The sequence below is a fragment of the Cuculus canorus genome, chromosome 1 (genome assembly GCF_017976375.1).
Source record: "Cuculus canorus isolate bCucCan1 chromosome 1, bCucCan1.pri, whole genome shotgun sequence".
Classification (NCBI taxonomy): Eukaryota; Metazoa; Chordata; class Aves; order Cuculiformes; family Cuculidae; genus Cuculus; species Cuculus canorus.
In genome coordinates this window covers 83,080,777-83,102,835 of record NC_071401.1, presented here as the reverse complement: position 1 = coordinate 83,102,835, position 22,059 = coordinate 83,080,777, and the positions used below count along the sequence as shown (strand labels likewise).

Below are 22,059 nucleotides of genomic sequence, written 5' to 3'. Positions count from 1 at the left end.
GGCCAGGTCAAGACTGTCAATTTGATAACGAGCACTGTGCCCCCTCTTAAAGCTAATGGGAAATACTGGAACACCCCAGACGTAAAATCAAGCAAAAAGCGCAATCAGTGACTGGCACCCTGTTGCTAATTATGCTTCAAATAGTTATGTTCTAGGCTCAGTAGGGAAAGCTATTAAGCTTGCTTTCAGTGTGTTCTTTGTAAAGACAGACTGACCTTTATTTAAATGTAACTGATCACTTGCCAAAGCAGGGAGTGAGAGGTTTAATCCATTTATGGCTCCCATAAGTCCTGCAGACAGGCTTGTCTGAGAATTTCACATGGCATCATATGCATTAGCTTTGAATGAGCAAACCAGTATAAAATGAGGTCATTGAATATTACAAATTACTTCCATCATGAGCTTTAGCTATAACATGTTTCTGTAAAAAAACATTTCAGTCATAATAGGCTCTTGCCTAAAAATACTGAAATAGCTGCATTAATTTGGAAAGCCTTTGGCTTTGCAAGGAATAAAGGAATTTAGAGCTAATTAAATATGATTCTGAGCATGACTTTTCAACAGGAATAAGATTTCAGGTGTCTCATAACGTGACTCTTTACACCACATATTTTCTTTAAGCTGAAAACATAAAAACACAATTTGCTCTTACATAATCTTTGAGACTACCCTAAAATGGAATCTGACTTAAAGAATTGCTCAAGTAAACGCACAAAGAGGCATCATCACATGTGCTCCACAAAGCCAAGAGAAAAACATTTAGATTCTCTTCTATTTTAGGATAGGTTCCTTTTGTTGTTTGCTACACAATCTACGTGCTAGGAATTGGTGTTTTCCTTCAATTGTACATTTGTATAATACTACAAAGTTCTCATTTACCTAAGCCTAAATGACAAACTTGCATAGTTTTTGCATCGGTGGCACTGATGATACTGACCAGATTCAGTATCCTCTGAGAAAGATTAAGCTCAAACTTGTGCACAAATTAGGTATGGCAGTCCATAGATCAGCCTTATTTAACTAGCAAAGGGTTTACCTAACCTCTGAATACTGACTGCAAGCACAACTTGCGGTGACAATCTCCAGTGTTCTCTGACTTGCTGATGCTTACACAAGTCTAACTCGCAGAGGTTAGGGCAGATAGCTCCATGAAAGCATTTTGTGAGAATTTCTTTCACTACACTGTGATTTCAGAGTTTCTATTTTTTTTTTGCATCCCTAACTGATTTGCATTGATTACCTCTATTTCTCTTGCTGGTGCTATGTCTTGCCTGTATAATACTAATGAGAAGAAGGCAATTTTTCCTTGCAAATAATTTCTGTAATTGCTTTAACTGATTTTCCCTTTTTACTAGCGATTTAGCAAAAAATATGTAATGATTTAGAGCAATTTGTTCATTCTTCACAGTCATTCAGTAAATAATAAATACGAACTCAAATAGATAATGGGTTACTGAGATCTTTTCCTGTTGACATTTGCTTTTATGATTCACTGGTCATGCCCTATAGTCAGGCTGTACAACCATGAGCTAAGAAGAAAGAGTATGGGGAGAGATGGGATTTTTTTTCAAGAAAAGAAATTCTGAATGGGCAGAGGAAAATTTTAGGGGAATAGGAGAAAGGCACTGGAGAAAATGGCAACTAAAATATTTTTTTCCTTATTCTTTTTTTCTACTACTTTGCACTGTAGGAAATGCTACCACATGTCTTAGATGACTGAAGGCAGAAATTTTGGCTTTTGTAGACAAAAAAAATGAAGAAAACAGTAATTATTTCCGAGGAGCTTAAATTTTTTACGGACTGAGGTGGGCTATCTTTCATTTTAGAAGCTAATAACAATACCAGCAAAAAACCCAATAAGTTATGTCTACCTTAAATGCAGTGTTTTTATGAGCATCCTGAAAATGCTATAAAAAGTCATTTCTTTCCTTCAAGATCAAGTTTTACAATCACACGTTTGCTCTGCAAAATCAATGCACAGTATGCATCAGAGAAAAAAAAACACTTGTAGAAATTGTGGAAACTAAGGCAAATTATCAAGTTCTTTACGTCAGTTTAAACACCATTTATGTGCAGGTACTTAAAACGTTATCTTTAGTACCATTTTAAAATCTCAAATAAGAAATTAATCCTTTCACCTGCTAAATGCCTGTTCAAGCTAGAGGCCTTTATGAATGAGCATCAGAAGCCCAGGTGTAAAGTTGGCTCCACTCCTGCCTGGCAAATGGCAGGACTGAAGCAGAGCGGAGCGAAGGGATTTAAAGCAGCCCCAGAGCCTGTGGGAGGGCAGTGAAGTGACCTCCAGGTCACCGGAGTCACAGACAAGCTGCCTATTCACTTGGCTTCATTGGTTCCCTAAAACAAAGACTGCTGCCTGCTTTTATTGTTTAAAGACTAAGGGATATGTTCAATTTTGCAATAAAATCATGTGACATTTTGATCTTATTGTTATAAGATGAGGTCCGGGTATTCAAATGGACTTCTTCTGTAAGAGAAAGTAGGGGGAATGACTGAGAACAATGTTTTGGTTCTTCTTGTCGTTTTACCTAGTTGTGAAAGCAGAGGATACGCTGTGGAACTCCTTTCTTTTGTTCTTACTGTTTTGAAGGTCTTGCGTGTGTGCATGTGTGCTTGATACATCGATACATTCTCTGTGAATAAAGCCTCACTTACAGGTTGTGAAGTTCCAGCCTTCCGTATGTAAGGTCGCTTTTCAGGGGTAATTAATGTTATTCATCCCATTTTAATGCAGTGCTACACAAAACACTAATGATGATTGATCTCCACCTCAGTGAGGCTGAATGCTGCACCAGTACGTATGTTACCCATTAACTGCCAGAATTAAGACTAATAAAGCACCAAACTGTCTTCCTAAAGGGGAAGACTCCTTTAGCAGCAAAGCTGGGTTAAGGGGTGTTTCCCCCTCCTCAGGCACTGCTTACCCTCTCCTACCAAAGTGTGCTGCTCCCTCTTTGCTGCTAATTAATCTGTTTGTAGTTTAAACTGGATTAAAGGAATGGTTGGGACTAGAAACATCAGCAATTTTTTTTTTCTAAGGGTTACTTTTTAATCTGAAATCTCTTCCTGACACTGACGTCACAAAAGACTGGCTGAAATTGGGAATGAGTCATAGTAGGAGGTATGGGAGCCTTGTAAACTGTGTAGGCAAAAACCTGCAGTGAAATCACGCTCTGATGGAGTTACCGAGGTTAAGTCGGGATTTTGATTTAAGGTTTTTGCTTGTATTGCAATGGCTGCATCCTTGTAACACTATCTGTTCAGCTGGACAAATAGTGTCTCACTTAGGTTCATTTAAGCCTGAAATCATCCCGCTGAATAGGAGCACTTGTCTGCAAGAAGAGTTTAGCGTGCTGTGAAAAAGTGTGTGAATTTAAAGAGGACTAGCTATGTCGCACCAGCTTTCTTTGTGGAAAACTGTGAAGGACAGCTCGATTCACATTCAAAGTGGAATGAAATATCATCTGCAGAGACAAACACCAGATGAATTAATATGAAATAGCTAGGATGCTATAAATTCATATCCCAGCTTGCTGCCAATGCAGGCGAGGTCTAAAGAACTGCACTTGTGCAAAATTAGTACATGGGAGATCAGAACCACAATGCAAGAATTGCCCTTTCCAAAATGATACCTGTAATAACATATGATATAATGAAGGTGAAATGAATTTTCCTAGCTGACAGTATTAAATATAACAATGTACACTGCTCAGTTCTGGGATTGCTTTCCACAGTAATGTCAACAAAAAGGCTGAGATAATTTCCCCCTGCTGACTTATTTTTTCCCAGATAGATCAGTGAGCTCATCAGCTCCCATCTTCCGAAAAGCCAAGTGAAACTGCTAATCCAGACTCCCTTTATAACAGGAGTTGCAATCAACCAGTTGTTGACTAAAGACGCCACCTGCCTCATATGGCCTCTCCCAGCAGCCACAATTTTAACATGGAACATATAGCAAGTTCAAAGTGCTACTGAACATGCAGGGAGAGTGGGAGAATTTGCATCAATTTGAAGCAAACCTCTGGCTTTGTTCTCACTAAAATAATAAAATACTGCAGTAAGGAAGATCTTTCAGCATGCAAACAAAACTAGCACCAAGCCTAACTTACACGACAATTCTCAATGAGTTTATCAAGACTTATTGGCATGGGTTGAACTAAACAGTTAAATCATTGCTGGCATGCTCTTGCAACAAACAGTAGGTTACTCTAACTGATGTCTACTTTTGGGGTCCATGAATGGTGCTGCAATGTTACTGTTTTGTTGTGCGAATATCAGACCTCAAAGAGGGTCTATATCATCAGACATCCCACCACAGGCAGACTTGTCCGTCCCTGGACAAGAGGATCCCTGGACAACATTTCTGCTGAGCAAAGAAAATGCACTGCAAATCCTATTTTCTTTTCCTACACTTGCCTGAGTATTTCTGGGATCTCAGTTCACAGTATAGAGTAAAATCCTATAGGAGACTAACATCCTATGAGGTATTCATGTGATGAACTGTGTTCCCAGGCACCAGTGTCTAGCTCAGGAGAATTGTGGCAAAGGGAGCGAGGGCTTGAGTAGTCTTAAATGTGTCCTCATTTGCAAAGTGAGTGAAGTCCCAGCCACCCAAGCACAAGGTGACTTCACTTCGTACCTCCAAGCATGTGTTCAAAGGGCAAGTAAGCATTAAGGCCGTATGCAGGTGTGGTATCTGAATTAAGAAGAACATATGAAGAGTGATACATGATGGGATAAATCAGTACAAATATAGGCTGTGCCTATTGTAATGCTTTCTTTACCTCCTGAAACACACAGCTCTATGTGCCTGTGTTGTAACTGGATTACAGATATGACAACATACCTCAAAAATATGATGACAATGCTGCTGTGTTCAATATTTGCAATTACTGCTTTAGAGACTACAAGATTTTACACATATATCAATAAGGTGTACTATGCCTGTTAACTGTAACTATGTACTGTCTGACTTGGGACTTTTTTTTCCCAACAGAGAAACATAGTGAAATTGGATATGTCAGTCTGCTAGGCATCTAAGCATGACACCAGCAGACCCATCTCTGGGATTGCTTTACATCTAAATATTCGCCATTCACCCTTAATTGTCAGGCTGATCTCTTCAGCCTTGCTTATGCCTGCATCGGCCATCCCAGTCAGAAAGCCCCAGGCATGTCCATCTATTCATCAGCTTACTACCAGGATACAAAACACAAACATCTCGGCACAACGACACCATATAAAAAAATTTACCTTAGTCTCTGAAGAGAAAGTTGTGTTTTGTGCTGCATCTACTTGGCAACAAAGTAAGAGAATACGCTCCTAGTATCTGCTGCGTTTCACAGCTGTGGGCAGTTGCGCCCACAGAAACATACTGAAGAAGAGAAATTGTCCCTGTACAACACAACGTATTGGTTGGTGCACACAGAGAAGAAATCTTCAGCTGGTGCTCTGCACTTCACGCTATGGGTCCACAATGTTACTGTTAAGTCATAGATCCTGAAGAAAGGCTCTCCAGGCTGTTAAGCCTGCCCTCAAATGGCTCAGTGCACGGAGAGGAAAACAGGGTGCGTCTGGAAATCCAGCATCAGGTTTATACCTCATTTAGGTCTGGTGTAGCGCTGTCAAGCACAGCTTAAAAGAGGGCTAGGTTGCTCGTAAGATTCATAGCGATCTGCTGCACCAACGTAATTTTGATCCCAGACTGCTGGTATGAATGTCTGCCATAATATCCTACCATTTCTATGTTTCTACACTCAAACTATCCTATGATTCTATGATTCTACAATTCTATGATTAGATCTTTGTGAAACAGTCTGTTTTGGTCAGGTGTAGCCCTTTCTGAGTTATACTACAATGTTATGCACATTTGCACAAAGAATACACTGACAAAAACAAACCGCCCTCACACTCTTGATCTCACTCTAAACAGTCAGGACACAGTCAGCGATGCTTGGGGTACATTATGTACCCCAATTATAAACTCCCCAATACTATCTTTTGTAATGGCAAACAAGTAACAATGAGCTTCAGAAAATGGTACAAATCACAAGATAATTTTAAGAGCATGATCTACATATTACTATTGAAATGAAAATAATTCTACATAAATATCACTAGCTCTGAAGAAATACTGACACATACACAAAACACATGTAGACATTCCTGCATAAGGGCAAAAGAAACAAAGGGAAGGAGAAGTATTTTAAATAAGTAGAATTAAACAATGCCTGAGCATTCACAGTCCTAGCCTTCACCACAATCCTTAATCAGCAATAGCAGTAACGTGGTTCACCGCTTTTTATTTTTGAAGTATGCCTATTTTAAAGCTATTCTTTATAAAAAAGCCATCTTCTCACTCAATATTGCATTTTCAAATTATTTTTTTAAACCATACCAAGTTCAGTCCAAATCAATGGACTCATAATAATGATCACATGGGTAATTCAGCAAGTACGTGGTTAATCTTGAACAGTGCCACTGATTTCAAGAGAGTAAAAATTACTGATTTAGGCACTGGGAAAATGCTGTTTTTTTGCTTGTATTACCCCCTTTTAGTATTGAACCAACGTAATATTCAAAGTTTTGTTGTCATAGTGATAGCAAGAATGTCAGATAAGCAAATTTTAAAAACAGAAATATCTTTGAGAGAAAACTTGAGTGGTTCTTTTATTTTGAGAACAGCAGATAAGCAAAGCAAGTTATGATTCAAAAATCTACTTTTATGTATAAAGTGAATATTTAATTCCACTTAGGAACCAGTAAGGGCTCGTTTTGGCATTTAAATACCAGGCTGTCAACTCTCTTTAAACGTGTGACTTGCTCTCCTCTCGTTTTGTGGAAGACCTGGCAAAAGTTAAGTCATATTTCGTTCAGTGCAACAGAAGGAGCTGAGCGTTAGTGAAATCTGGTTTTAGCTGCTGGAACATTTATGTCTGCACAGTGCACTCATCTGCTGACTACCCACACCTTGTGCAGATCCGAATTGAAAGCATTTCAGCCAGACTTGTGCTGTATGTGTAAGCCAGTGCTTCTGGGGTAAACAGCAGGGGAGCCTCTAACTCCTGCCGGCCCTTCAAAGTGTCTCCATGCCTGGGAGTCTCCTGCTCCTCTCAGTAATGCCTCTTTGCAGTCTTTAAATTGGAAACGCTAGAAAATCCCCCAGGAATCAGTGTCCTGCTTAAGCTATTATTTGAAGAGATAGGGAGAAAGGCTTAGTTTTGCAGCACAGAGGAGGAAGACATAAGGCTGTGGCTGCCCACCACCACTGCTGGCATACGGTACAGCCCCGAAGTGCACAGGGGGAACCAGGACCACCCTCTGCACCAGCGGAGTTGCACAGAATGGGAGAGTATGATGTCAGGATAATAAAAGAATAACAGATGTGGCCAGCAAGACTAAGGTCTCCCATGATGTTTGTACCTCAAGCCTCACTTGCCAAGGTGGTGGTTAGTCGTAGAGTTATATGTTAAGTATTACTGGGCTTGTCTTGCATATGAGATGCTTAGATTCCTATCAGCAGACTAAATTGCAAACTGGTTTTCCCCACAAAGTGAGTTTTTCACAGATTTTATGCATGCTGTGTAAAAAAGTTACTTAAAGGTAAACGAAAGCTACCTGCAACCTTCCAGGCAAGGTTAATGTTTACCATGTTGCAGAATAGCCTAGTGACATATAGTACATGATGGTTCCTGAAAACAAAGACACAGTGAGTATACAAGGCAAAATCATGTTTTAAATCTCTTTAAAATTTCTAAGCCCACAAGCCAAAATATGAATTGCTTCAGGTGTGTTTTCCTAGTGGAATATGCATTAGTTTACCACACTTCAAATTCCTCTTTTCTAGTAAGAAAACCACAACTAGAACATCTCAGGCATATCCTTAATTTCTCATGGTTAAGCAATGTTTGCCATTACTTTTACTCATAATATAACGTCTAGATCAAACATATGTGAAACACAATGTTCAAAAAGCTGCAGAACTTCAGTTAAAGCACGTAAGACCTATTCTTTCTACTATAAAAAAAAAAAAAAAAGAAAAATCATTGCAAATTTGAAACTCAGCTTGGGCTTTCCACCAAGCACCCAGACACCTGACATTACTTATTCCAATTTCATTTAATCCATCTCTGTCATTGTCTTCTGCCAGAATGCTGAGGTCTCATGCATGACCTGAAAATGGTAGGCTCCCTCCCCGACATACAGGACTCTTGACTATTGCCTGCTTGGGGGATGTCATTTAGTAGATGCACAAAATGTGCACCATCTCTCTCAAAGAAAGATATAATATGAAGTCACATCAGTTCCTGCTGACCTTCCTCAGTTCTTCATTGACCACCTGAGTCCAGCATGCAACCTATACCACAAAATATATATACACACATATATATATATTCACACATATAGATATATAGATAGACATACAGATAGATACTTCCTACATGTATATACATAGTAAAAGGCTTCTTTTCTCTAACGTGAACTTCCAACATATTTTCATATACGTGGAAGTTTCTCTTGAGCGACTTCACTACGTGAAGAAAATCAGGATGTTGGAGCCAAATTACCAGTACCTTTGACTGTCTGGGACTTCTCTTGACAAGCCCTTCCATTAAACCATTGCACGCACTGACTTCTGTGCAGTTAAAAGAATGCAGGCAGTAAAAGTACATCTTTGTACTACCGCCTGCACATTGAAAGCTCATTAAATGCACTGCATCACCTGCAACACAGTTTTCATATGAGATGAGCATATATTGGAGCATTACCAGTCAAGAGGCAACGACTGATCTTACTCAATGACTGTACAATACTTGGTTTCAATATTAAACTGTTCTCTGGACAGACTCCCTACAGATACAGTGCCTTTTTTTCCAAAAGGTGTTATATTTACTGAGTCATTGACACTCTTTTGAGGCCAAGAAGCCTGTATGCTTGCAAGGATTTCACTGAGATTTGTGTCGGTGAGGGGGGAACATGGACACGTTGTCTGCATCACCATTGCATGTAGCCTTTTGCATGCTCTACTTCCTACTTTTGCACTGCATGGGAAAGGGCTGGTGCAAGTGTCTAAAATGCTTTTGCCACCATTTGTATTTCAAGCCTGTTCATTTCTTTCCCGTGCATTAGTGGCTTGTTGGTGTTTGAGTTTCTCAAAGGGCTTGTGGCATCTTCCTTCAGTAGAACTGGAGAGAGGGAGATCAGCAGGTGGAGGAGGTGGTTCATCACCTTGCCTTTGGATGGAAAACACTGACTTTGGTGAGAAGGCTCATTGGTGCACTGAGTAAGAAGAAGTGGTCTGGGGGACTACTTCCACTCTTCCCCACGAGGAACAGAAATGCTGGGTGATGCCTGAGGGACTGCAGAAGACGCACGACTGCTTAGAGAGCTCAGGAAGAGACTGAAGGACTGAGGTGTGACAAAGGAGAGGAAAAAGGAATGACCAGGAAAATCATATGTCTGGGATTCTGCTCATGGTAGGTAAAACCAGACAATTTTATTTACTTCTTAGAAGGGGAATGAAAGGAGCAAAACACAAAATGTTTTATGAGTACAACTGAGCTGCACAGGGTTGAACTGGGAAGGCTGAGCAGATGGGAGTGACAAAAAAACCCACGTACACTTCTGGGCACTCTTGGAGTCCTTTGGCAGTGTGAAAAAGCAAAGGATGAATGGTGGAAAACTGGGAAATCCGAAGTAGCTGAGATACAGCTGCAGGGTATGGTGAGGATCTGTTCGGCAGCCAAGGAAGTTATTCAAGAAAATAGGGAAAAAGGTAGGAGCTCTGGGATCAGTGTGACTGAGGAGAGGAAAGGACAGGAGAGAAGGTAAACTAAAAAAAAACTCCAAGAAAATGGTAGATGGGACGTCCTGGCAGGAATACGGAGAACAGAATAAAAGATGAAGGGAGCTCAGGGGGACCAAAAGATACTGAGAACTGTGCAGGCATCAGGAAGATGCCATGGCCTGGAGCAGGGAGATGGGTGAGACTTGCTGTAGGAGGCTGCCGGAGATTGCAAATGAGATGGATGAGATAGGAGAAGGAGGCAGAGGGCAGCAAGCTGAGGCAGCCAGCTGAGGGAGGAAATGCTCCTTCCCAGCACAAAGAGATGACAGAGGGGCACCCAGATAGGGAAAGCAAGAAAGCTTAGCTCATGGAATTAAAACAAGAAAGACTCAGTAAGCTTCACATTTTTATTAACTGACAACAGAAAAATTGGTGAAAAAGTACTATACAAAATCAAACACTGACGTGTGTACTACCTTTATGTGTGGACTGAAGGACACTGGGGAGACCGGTGGAGGGGCTGGTTCTCTCTCTTTGAAACTGTCTCTATAACCAGTGTTGACACTTCAGGTCTATTGAATATAGCAAACACTTGGGTCCTTGATAAGGGAGGATAATGAATACTTTTAGGGTGTACAAATTTGGCATATGTTGCAATTCCCTAACAACGTATTATTCCAGAAATCCGAAGAAGGAGCTGGGCTGGGCCCCTTACTGGCACCAAGGTGCAGCTCCAGCGAACTGCATTGTGCTGGCATGTGCTAGGCAAGCATCCTTGTTCTCTCAAGTTTTTCATGCTGGTCGTTAGCTGCCCTGCTTGGTTTAGCTATGTGTTGCTTTCACGGCCCCTAATATTCAGCAATCCTCTCACTGCCTTCCTGTGCTTTTCACTCTCATCATCAAGACCAGTGACCTGTTCTTTTTCCTAACATTTTCCTTCCGACATTCTTTCCCAACTGCCTCTGAACTCAGATCCCACCTTTTTCACTCCCAACTTTTTGTATCCATAAAGGCCCTGTGCCAACATCTCAGCTCACCTCTCCATCGGCCCAGCTCTCCCCCAGGTAAGCCATGTGGAAGGTGTGCATCCAACAAACGTTTTTGTGAGAAGCAATCAGCACTTTTCTGCATATGATAGGTGCTCCTGCAAGCTCTAGTACCTCCAAGTACCTCCCATAACATTTGCACGTCTCCTGTTCCTATGTCGCCTCCTACTAGATGTAGTCCTGTGCAGCTTTTCTCCTCCAGACTTTCCCCTCCCACGACTGAACCTCAGGAGGACCCTGCCAGGGTCCTGCCCAACACTTCCACCTGCTTCTTCCCAGTTGTTCCTGCCTGGACCTGCTCTGTTGACCATTCTCCTCTTCTTTCTTCCCAGGAAGGGCATACCGACAGGGTGGGATGTTATGGAAGGATGGAGGGAGGTGGTAAGAAAAGGCATTTGCATTTGTCCCCATTTTGTCGGGTGTCACACAAGACTGGCTATAGTTTCTGTTTACAGAAAGCTGCAAGCTCAGGCTGCTCTTGTAACTGCTAACTGGTTTTTCCCCTGCCAGCATCGGAGGCTAAATATAAGCCCGCGGAGCTGGCCCTGCGTCTCTGCCCGTATCTGGCAGCGCCTGGCATTCCACCGTGATTTCACAGAGCCGATGCTTTTCACGAACTTGGCAGCTGAAGAGAGCTGCCTCTCCCCGAATAAGCTGTAGGAGTTTCTAGAGGAATAGGAAACAGATTGCTAGTTTTCTCTTCAGTGCAAAGGGCAATATTGCAATTTTCTTTTGAGTCTCTAAGTTAAATGCTGTGTTCCACCTCTGGGAGGTAAAAAAAGTCACACTAAAAACTTGTTCAGCCAGCTTGTTGTCCAATGGCTTATTTGGTTTTTTGAGAGAACTGGTATTTTTAAAGGATTGGCAGTTATTAAACAGCATTTAATGTGTAAGAGAAACTTATGATGAATACGTTAGCATCTCTGCCAGACCAAACATCTGTAGTTTTTAGTGGAGCAGGCAATAGGAAATCATAATTTTAATTCTGCTTTCCAGCTGACACTATAAATCAGCTATTTTAGATTCAGCTGAATTGAAAAATTTAATTTTTTGATTCTTAGGGTCAAAAGTGAATAGTCTTAGTTCAGCAAAGTACTTCACATGAAACAGGCATGTGAGTAATCTTGTCCTTAAATTACATGTTTACACACTGATAAATGCAGATGATAGTTTTAAAAAAACATGGAGGCATATGCTAATACAAAACATGTCCAGATGAATAGTGGGAGCCTGCCAAGTTTCACAGGTTTTAGGCTTCACTTTCGTGTTAGAAGTACCTGTATAAATCCAGATCTAAAGAAGAAAAGTCCCCAGTTTGAATAGACAAGATATCACTAGAGAAGAGAGCAGCTGCAGCCAGCCTGCCCCCTGCTAGCTCTTCTCCAGCACAGCCCTTCCGCAGGGACTCGGACCACTGCCAGGTACAGCCTCCAACCCCACCTCATCCTCACGGCTGGACCTCCGGTGACCAAAGGGGATGTCTGCTGTTTTGGTATCTGCTGGGTAAGGAGGTCTCTGGCAACATCTCTCTTGGCTTCAATTACTGCCATTCAGTTAGCAACCGGTGAAAGCCAAAGAGAAACCTGCCAGAATATAAAAATTGTCATGGTAGTGACATACTCAGGCTAGACACAGTCATCAATGACTGAATTATTCTGACTTAATGAGTTACCTTTCATGAGCTGAGTTACAGTAACCCTCTTTAATTAAAAAGTAAAATAAACTAGAATAAACTACCATGAAGGTGATTAAATCCCAAGCATGAAGTGTTTAAACCAGTATGTCAGATTTAATAGGTAGAGTAGGCAAAAGATGTTCTGGCCCACACTTACAGAGCCTGAGCTTAGGAGTGCAACTTGGGCAGTCACGGTAATTTAGTAACTTAAATTTGTCCTATTGATGCAAAAGCTGAGGATTCAAAACCTACAGGAGCTGGTACCCTTCACTATAGTTTGCTTGTTCTTGGAAGTGCCTGGTGCAGGAGAGACACCACAGAAAATAGGTTGAATGAAACAGAGTATTACAGAACACATTGAAAAGAGTACTTTTGCAGACATATTACCTAAATTATTAGAATGTGCTTGGGACTGGCTGAACTATTTAAACTACTCCCAAAGTGATTCTTGAAAATATGAAAAAGCAGAGAACTGCAAAACATTGCTGACTTCATCTTGGAAGAGCAGTGATGGTCTCAAGATGAATTTAGTGAACAGGAGAAATTCTGTGAGATTAATAAGCTATAAATGAGCAAGGACAAAGGCAAACATCTATGTATTGGCTGGAATAATTGATTGTGCAAACAGGGTAGAAAGTGACACGAAGAAACTGTGAATTACCATGTGCCACCAACCAAATGCCAACCATTTCATACTGCTGAGAAAAAAAATGAATGTCATATGGGGATGTATGAACAGGAGTGCCATATGCAAGATATGTGAAATCATCCTCCTACTCTGCTTGCTGCCGAAAGCCTCTGCCTGAATCCTGCGCCTGGATTTAGGCAACGATCTACACGGAAGATGTGAAGCTGCCAAAAGCAAGAAGATTACTGGAAGTTGGGTAAGAATAGTCTGAGCAAACCTGGAATGAAAGGGAAGAGGACTGGGCAAGCAAGAGTGGTCCCAAATACACAAAGAAAATAAATGGTTTTCCAGATAAAGTGGGTAAAAACGGAGGACAGTTGGGTTGTGAAAGAGGAATTCAGACTAGACATGATGCAAATGCTGTAGTGGTAGCACAGTTAAGAACAGGGGAAAGCAGCCCAAGGAGGAAACAAACTGCAGGGCGAGAAGCATCTCTTAGGACAGATATAATACTGTCCTGTGACAGATGATGTGTGGAGAGTGTGTGTTGTCCACCTTGGCTCTGTGATGCTGACAAAAAGCTAAAAAAACCCTCTGCTGCTATAAACTGCAGAAACTTCATTAATGATTTATACTACTAAAGGGGCCTTGCCTGAAATGTGTTCAGCGTAATCATTTTTTCTATCTAATTTTTGCTTTTAGCCATGAGATTATGAGTAATAGCTACGGGGCTACACTGTTAGCCAGAAATCCTTTAGCTTTCTAAAGGTCAGTTAATCTATGATCTAATCTGATGGTCACTGAAATTAAGTGGAAGTAGTTCAGCAGGGTGTAATGGAGGGTGGTTTGTGTCTCCAGCCTTCAGTTACCTTGAGTTAAAGCATCCTTTATAGGCAAACCAGCATAACAGCAATGAAATAGATTTTGAACGCATGCTAAATCTTTGTTGTACCGCAGGGGAAAAAAGGAAGCCCTGCCTTTCTAGCTATTTGCTGGTTGAAAACAGTTCTCATTAAAAACTCCAGAATGTCTTCAGTGCCTTCTGTTCACCTGTTGATATTCCTGTCCCTTGGGAGGTTTTATGCAGCTGGGGAAACAGGAAAGATTCACATGAATTTGGCTGCTGTCTTGACTTGTTCACAGTGAGAGCTGAGCTGCGTATTTGAAACTTACTCCTTTTAAGAGTGGAATGCTTCAACTAAGCAAAACCAAAAAAAAAAAACCCACCCAGAAAAAAAAAAGGAAAAAAAAGAGGCAGAGTTGGCTATACAGCTTGACACTTAAAGGAGCACTAAAATAGAAGTGTGACACTTCTCATAGTTATCTGTAAGTCTTCAAGGATTTCAAGGCTCAGCATAGTCACTATTGCTGAATTAAAGATCTAAAAGGTTGTCCCAGCGAGCAGATGCTTTGATCCCTAAACAGAGCTTGAATTACATTATTTTGAGTTGCTTTCTTCAGGTACTTTCATTTCATACGGCTGGACTTTAGACTGCTTTTCTTGCAACGCATCTGGAAATCCCCTCCTGTGTAATATTATATCTCAAATATACTACTTAGTTTGACCAATTTAGTTTTATAATGCATGCACAGGCATAAAAACCCATATAAGAAACCAAGACTCAAGTCAGTAAGACAGCCTTCTTTTGACTCTGACTTTCTCTAGCTGTATTTCCTCTAGATTACGATACAGTTTAATTTTCACGTATGTCATCTGAAAATGAGTGCCGATGTAATGCAGCCGCATTCTCTTCGTCACTGAATATATTCTCTACGTTAACTGGTAGTGCGATGCACTGAAGCATGGTCTTTAATTAAAGTACAACAATACCACAGCTACAGTGTGGGCATGGCATAGGAACCTGGAGCTGGATATAAAAATAGCAATGCAGAAACGTGTCATATCACTATATGATGTGACTAAGTCAGCGGAGACACTTTTACACTTGAAACCTTAAGTATTACTGAGCACTGATTTTCAGCTGGGGAAGCTGTGATCAAATCAATGCATGTATTATTCTCCACAAATGAATAACGGCATGAACGAGGACATATTAAACACCTACAGCGCACAAAGCTTTTCATACTGGTTATGAACCAAACACAAACAAAGAGGCTGAGAGGTCTCTAGAGCTCTTGTTTTGTCTCCCGTGTAGTCCTCCTGCATGTTTGGATAAAACGAACGGCATCCCCAGAAATATCCTGGTGCCAGCCAGAGAGAGCACTGATTTCAGGTCGAGAGCAGGCTGACCGCCCTTCTCTCCTCCTCTTTCCTACCCTCAAGGAAAACAAAATAAAACCAAACCAAACCACCCTATATCCCACAGTGAGTGAAGGCAATATGAAAGCCAGGGAGATGACGACACCTCTGCTGGCATCAGAGCCAATGTGTGGCTAATGCCACTCTCTCTGCAGCCCTCAACGACGGGATGAGCCGGCACTAACCGGACGGGTCCAAACCTAACAAGGGGAGGAAAAACTCTCCACCTCAGGGGTATGAAACCCTCTCTATGTTTGTTCAGCCAGCAAAGAGGCTTCAGGAAAAACGCAACCCCCAACTGACCACCACCCCTATCCCACCGACAGGTGCCTGCCAAGCCAGGACAGCACCATTCTGCTCTCCGAAGGACCCAGTGGTTTCTAAATGCCCAACACGCACAGCCCCTTTGATTTGGTGGCACAGCTGATGCTGTCACTGTGGCACAGGAACCTCTGTAAAGGTCTCCCTCTAATATTGGCCACCAAAACCAGAATCAAACATCCACAGAAAAGCAGCAGCTGGGCTCTCTCTCTGCACAAGGCACGGCATTTGCACATTCTTGTTCCTTGCATGTCCTGCAGGAGCGCACTACATCACACTGGAGCTCCAGGCATGATTTTAACATCCCGGTACAGCACAAACAGTATAGGAAAAGAGGCAATGGATTTGGCATGGGGCAGTATTGCAGGGAGGAGGCGCTGGGATCATGCAGTGATGCTTCTCTGCTTGCTGCGATATGCGTCAGGGAGGCACAAACACACAAAAGACAGGAGATAGGAGATAGTTACCTAACATGACGAAGGGGATTCCCAGGAAGGTGGAATTGTATTTCCCACCAGTGAGATTGATGATCCCAGCTGCAGTCAGGGTGGCAAGGGTCACGGTCAGCAATCCCAGCAGGCCAAGCCAGGGTTTGCTGCGGACACAATCCTGCATGGAGCAGCAGAGAATGGCCAAGGTGACCACAAGGACCAGGCTTGTGATCAGGTAGCGTTCTGACACCCTGCTTGTCTTCTGGAAATCCTCCTTCAGCGAAGAAGAAGTGAAAGGATACATTTTGACTTTCCTGTTGGATTTCTGGAAAAGTTCAACAGTGTCACAAAAAATGGATTCCCACTTCTCTGCCACCATGTCATTCAAGGAGTTGATTGCCTGCAAGTAGTAGGTGAGCTGAATGGCTTCTGCAGACTTCACCCGGTCTTTGCTGTGCACAGTAACCCCACCAAGCTGATGCCCGTTATACACTTCCCTGCCATCCTTTAAGTGAGTAATTGGATAAGTGATTGCAAAATTAGTTCGATTAGAAGAACGAGCAGCCTTTAATTCCTCCAGTACATGCACTATGTCGTCCACTATGCATGTCTTGTCATTGTTCAGGATACATATATGGGCAAACGTGTAATTGAAACCAGGTCTTTGAACTTGGATCCTGGTCACAGCAGAGTGCAACTACAAGGGAAAGAGAAATCACACACGTTATTTATCAGTTCATCTCGCACAGCAGCAGCCAGAACAACAGCGGCTCATCACCTCCAACCCTTTCCTATTTGATCTAAGCAACAACAACGAAAGTTCTGGTGGCTGCAGTATTAATAGCACACTCATTGCAAAAAAAAGGGAAGCATGCATTAAAATAGCAGTATGATTCCCCTACATCCTTTGCTGATAACGCCGGTGTGCGTGACTTGCACCTGTGCCATATGCCTCTGCCTTTTGGCCTCTCTAAATAAGCAAAATCAAAAACCCCAGGCCTCTACTTTCTACCCATCTAGGCGAATGTAAAAAAGGACAGCTGCAGCCCGACTGCGTCCCGGGACACTGTTGTGCTTGGAATTGCCAAATTACTCTCTCAACAGATAAACTTCAGTTTCAAAAGGCAGAAGAGCAATGTGACCAGGGGCACCATCTGCATGGGATGTGCTGGCAGTCGGGCAGCCGGCAGCAGCAGGGGACTAGCACTTGCTCTTAGTAAAGGACAGGCCACAGCTGCATGTCCCAAGTGCGGAGACTGTCGGCACAGCAGGAATAAGATAGCTGGCATTAATTCAGTTGCCCTCTTTTCCCCTCCCTTTCCCCCCATCAAATCCTCAGCAACCCTAAGAGCGGGAAGCAATCGCAGAGACCGACACTGCTTTTCTCCTTCTCTCTTTGAGCGGTTGTATTAATCAGGAAAGGTCCTAATTTTAAGGCCTGCAGGTTATTACTTGGTATAGCAGCTTTTAGTGCAGCCTCCTTTGTAAGCCGTTTTGCATCGTTCTGAAATTTGCCATGCCTGAGCTCTGACCCAAAGTGCATTCTGTTATTTTTGACCATCAGAAGGACTGAAAAATTTCACCCTTTTCTGGAAAAAAAAAATAAGCAGCTCTTGCAACCTTTTCTGAATCCATTTTAGTTAAAATAGAGGAACCAAGAAATCTAAAAGACAGTAAGGGAATAGCTCGTATAGGCTTAGGTTACAGTATTTTTCAAAAGTACAATACTGAGTTTGCTAATGCTGAGAGCCTTAGCAAAGCGCAAGCTGTTTTTTCGCACATTTTCCTTGCAGTCCTTGCCCACTGCTATCACTATTTAACCTTTTGTGCTGCTTTAGTTGTGGGAGAGTACCAAGACTTTCCGTAAGGAAGCTGCTGAGGCCAAGTCAATGTCACCCACTGCCAGAAGCCTGAGCAAACTTTCCCTGCGGCTGTGATGTCCTTTATTGTGGGTAGCCATGAAGTTCAGGAAGGCGGTCCCTCTGCTTTTGTCCAGCTGGCAACAGGGGGTACCTGACATCCCCAATGCCGGGGGCCCCTGCATGCCACTGCGCACACGCTTTGCGCACAGCTCAGTGAGATACACAACTCCTCGAGGAGTCAGTAGGGATGACAAAGAGGGGTGTGCGCACTTCATGCTGCCTGGTCCCAATAACCCTTTGAATGTGGCAGTCTGCACAGCCTGGTTGTGTGGGTGGCCAAGTCTGCTGCTGTGGGGGACAGGGAACAAATCACCAGATCTGCTCTGTGGAACTGCATGGATTTATCCTTTAGTCCCTTTTACACTGAGGGAAATGGTAGTAGGAGCATTGCAAATGTGCGGCAACACAACCAGGGCTGATAAAAGAGAAGTTCCCCTTCACCTGCAAAGCAGGGAGACCACAGCTCTTCCAGGAAGCTGAAGAGCCAAATGAAGAATGAGTATAATTTCTTTACTTAAGGGGGGAATAGCTATTTTCTGCCTTCTGATTTTGAGCAGGAAAATGAAAACCTGCTATAGGGAGATGACTCCTTTTTTTTCTACTTGCATATGCTGTTTTCCACTGAAATCTAAAGAGGGCAGAAGGCTCTTATGCCCAGCAAAGAGGCTGGGATTAGGTGATATTTAATGGAACTGCCTCCTTCTGAGGAAAACACTGATTAAAAAAATAGAAGACGGGGTACATGAAAGCAGTAGAGCTTATACACTCATCTGGTGGCAATGGATGAACTCAATAATCATGGCTAAAAACCTCAGTTTGTTGGAGTTAAATAGTCATAGGGACTTCTGTTGGTATTTCAGACCTATTCGCAGAAAGCAAAAAGTTATATGATACTACAAAGCTGATTGTTTTGTGATTACATTGTGCAGTCTGTGATGGTTAGAAATTGAATGAAGCTGACTCTGTTCCTCAGGATGACATGACATCAGATAGGCAAAAATTACGAAATGTCTACATTCTTAAACTGTTTCTCTAGCAATTCGGAGTGTGTTTTCTCAAATTTGAGTAGCTTTTATTTTCTGCAGAACAACAGTTCAATATTGACACCAGAAAGATAGGCTTCAGAAATAAACTGAACTAACAAATCTTTTTACAGTACTGGAAGAACATAATGCCTGGCTTTGGTGAGAAGAAAATTATTAATGGTGGTGGAAGAACAAATAACTGTCTGTGCAACAGATTAGGGGCTTCTGCACAACTTCCTTCTTAAACAAAATAAATTAAAAGCTTTGCAAGCTTGGCCAAAGAAAAGAGCCTGTATGGAAAATTCTTCCTGTCTTTCCAGCTTTTCTGCGAAGCTCTGCTTTGCAAGAACTGTTTTGGGGTACAAATTCAAATGGATGTCATTACAGATGTCATATAAAGAAGTGCAGCTGGGGATGATCAGGAGGAACAGAAGGAATTTTCTGGCTATATTAGATTTACAATACAACTCCTTCAGAAAGGATCCATGGAGGGACACAATGCAGAAGAAGCTAAACTGTCATGCAACTTTTATCAGACAATGTGTGCTGCTATTTACCTACCCTGCCTCACTGCTGCATTTGCTTCCTTCTACATCTGAAGCACTTTCTTTTAATATTTAGGTCATAAAATAACCTCATCTGTCACAGCTTTTACTTCATCTTTAGCAGAAGGCTAGAAGCTAAATGTCATACCTAAAATACTCATTTCTTCTTGGAAACAATAATTTCAGACTCGGGAGCTTGTTCTGTGGCAGCGGCTTGGTGCTTTGTCTGAGGCTGTGCTGAGCCAGATCAGGCAGGCACTGTGTCAGGGGGACCTCATACCTCCCAGCGATGGGGCTTCAGGAAAGAGGGTAACAGGCAGCCAGCTCTGTGTCCTGGTGCATCCTGGCAGCTGAGCAGCCCCCAGAGCCTGCTGCAAGCTTGTCCAGTTTAGAGCAGCTCTGAGACATACTCCAAGCTTTGCCAATAGCCACAACATTTCATCTGAGACTGGAGGCAAACAACCAGAGAGGGCAAAAACCTGCCATTCCCTCCACCCTTTCAAAATATGCCTCGCACTGCATCAGTGCACTGAAGCATTCAGCTCTGGGAAGCCTGACTCAGACTTTAAGCCTGGAGACAAACACATCACTTTACCTGCACTTAGCTTTTTTCAGACCAGATCCTAGAAAACAGACCTTTATCATCTTGGAACTGAGTAGGGTTGTGCTGCAGCATGGCTGCAGGCTGTCTCTCCCTTTGCTTGTCTGTAACACCCAGTGCCCTGTGGGGCTGCTTGCTCCTTCCCATCGAGAGCTGCAGTCCCACGGCACTCTCCTCTCTGCTGCCATGCTGGAAATTCAACTGCGGCCAGGCAGATTTTTCCACTTGCATCCAAAGCCCACACCTGTAGTCCCAGCTGACTGGCTTCCACAGAAAACAGAAGGTCTAGAAGGTTACAAGGTCATGTTCAAGGGATTAAGGATGTGCAATTTGGTTTGCCTGTGGTACATCAGAGGTGTCTCAATGAACTTCAGTTTGGTAACAGGAGATGGTAAAGGCTGTTGTCTGATGGGGACAACATTAGCAATATGCTGATGTATAATGCATACTGCACTCCTCAGTCCAGCAGATTTTAATATCAAGTAACCATATTCTGAATAAACCTAGTACTGGGACAAACAACTGACCACCAGATTGTCATTTCTCCAGCTGTTTTCTTATCCTCACCAATCCTATTAGGAGAAAGAGAGATTTAGAGGAATAACAAAAGCTGAATGAATGGTTTTCCTTGAAGGGAGACATGCACTGCTTGCTCATTGCTCACAGCTTTTTTCAGCTAGCTAACAGTGCAAGGAACCAAAAAGCAGTTTACTGCTGAGATGCCAGAGCACTGCAGCATGAGAACTGCACAGCGTCACCTAAGCTTCTTTGCCACAGTGGCAGACTCTTCCTGAAAGTGCTCAGGCATGAAATAATAACTTCCATCTCCCCCTTTCACTGTTGTTTAAGCGGTGACCATCACTTGCAAGTTCCCTTTCCCTTCCAAAAATGGTGTTTATGTGCGTCCCACACCACGCCAGAGATTTCTAGAAGAGAGTTTTCTCCTTCTCCAGCCTTTAGCCATTTGCATTTGGTAACACCTTGGTCTTGGTCTTTGTTTACTCTACATCACATGCACACTCAATTATTTATTTTTGACAGAGAGGAAAGATGGCTTCAACTGGGAGACAAATCCTTTCCTGCAAAAACCTCCAGGTGAGAGCTGTACTGGTCTCACATCTCTATGGCAAGCCACATTTCAGCCTGTGACACAGCTGACAGATGAGATGTGGTGTCATCACACTGCCCCGCCAGCTGGTTTTGCTTGTGAGGCTAGGAGGCAAAACCTAAAATCCTTTCACTTATCCTAGGCTAAATCATTTGCTCCAGAGCCTCAGAGCGCTGCAGCTGCAAAGACTTCTTCAAGCTGCTTTTGGCTGCTGGCACAGAAAGGCAGATGCCAGGAATCAGAGTCCCCCATAGGCTCAGTTTATCTGTCCTGGATGGCCAAGTCCTGCACTGGGCTCTGTGAAACAGCTCTTCTCCATGTAGAGCTTGGCACAACTTTCGGCAGTGGCAGCAAAGCAGACTCTGAAGGCAAAGGCGCTGTACTTAGAGATGTATACTCAGGACAGAAAGGAAAGCTTGATTTTATTCTTAAGTCCATGCAAAAGATGCAGGGAGCTACAAGAAGAGGTGAGGAAAACCTCTAGCCCCTTTGCTTTGCTGAGAAGTCCTTTCTTTTAATTCAAAAGTGAGCAGGTATTACTGGAATTATGTCAGTTTAATCAGGTAATAAAAAAGTCTGCAGCCTTCCTGTGAAGCAAACAGATCCCATCCCAGCAGGGAGGGGTTAGAAACTGCTGATTCATTTGCAAAATGGTCCAATCCCAGAAATCCTTTAAGCCCATGTTACATAAT

General features: G+C 42.6%; 1 protein-coding gene across 1 annotated transcript in view; it reads right to left on the bottom strand.

Annotated features, from left to right (window-relative positions):
- Positions 1 to 22,059, bottom strand: part of PTCHD1 (patched domain containing 1) — a 46,514-nt gene that overhangs the window by 15,950 nt on the left and 8,505 nt on the right. The window contains exon 2 of the mRNA XM_009561080.2: positions 16,203 to 16,863. Coding sequence (XP_009559375.2) covers positions 16,203 to 16,863 — 661 coding nt within the window. The remainder of the gene's footprint in view (positions 1 to 16,202; positions 16,864 to 22,059) is intronic.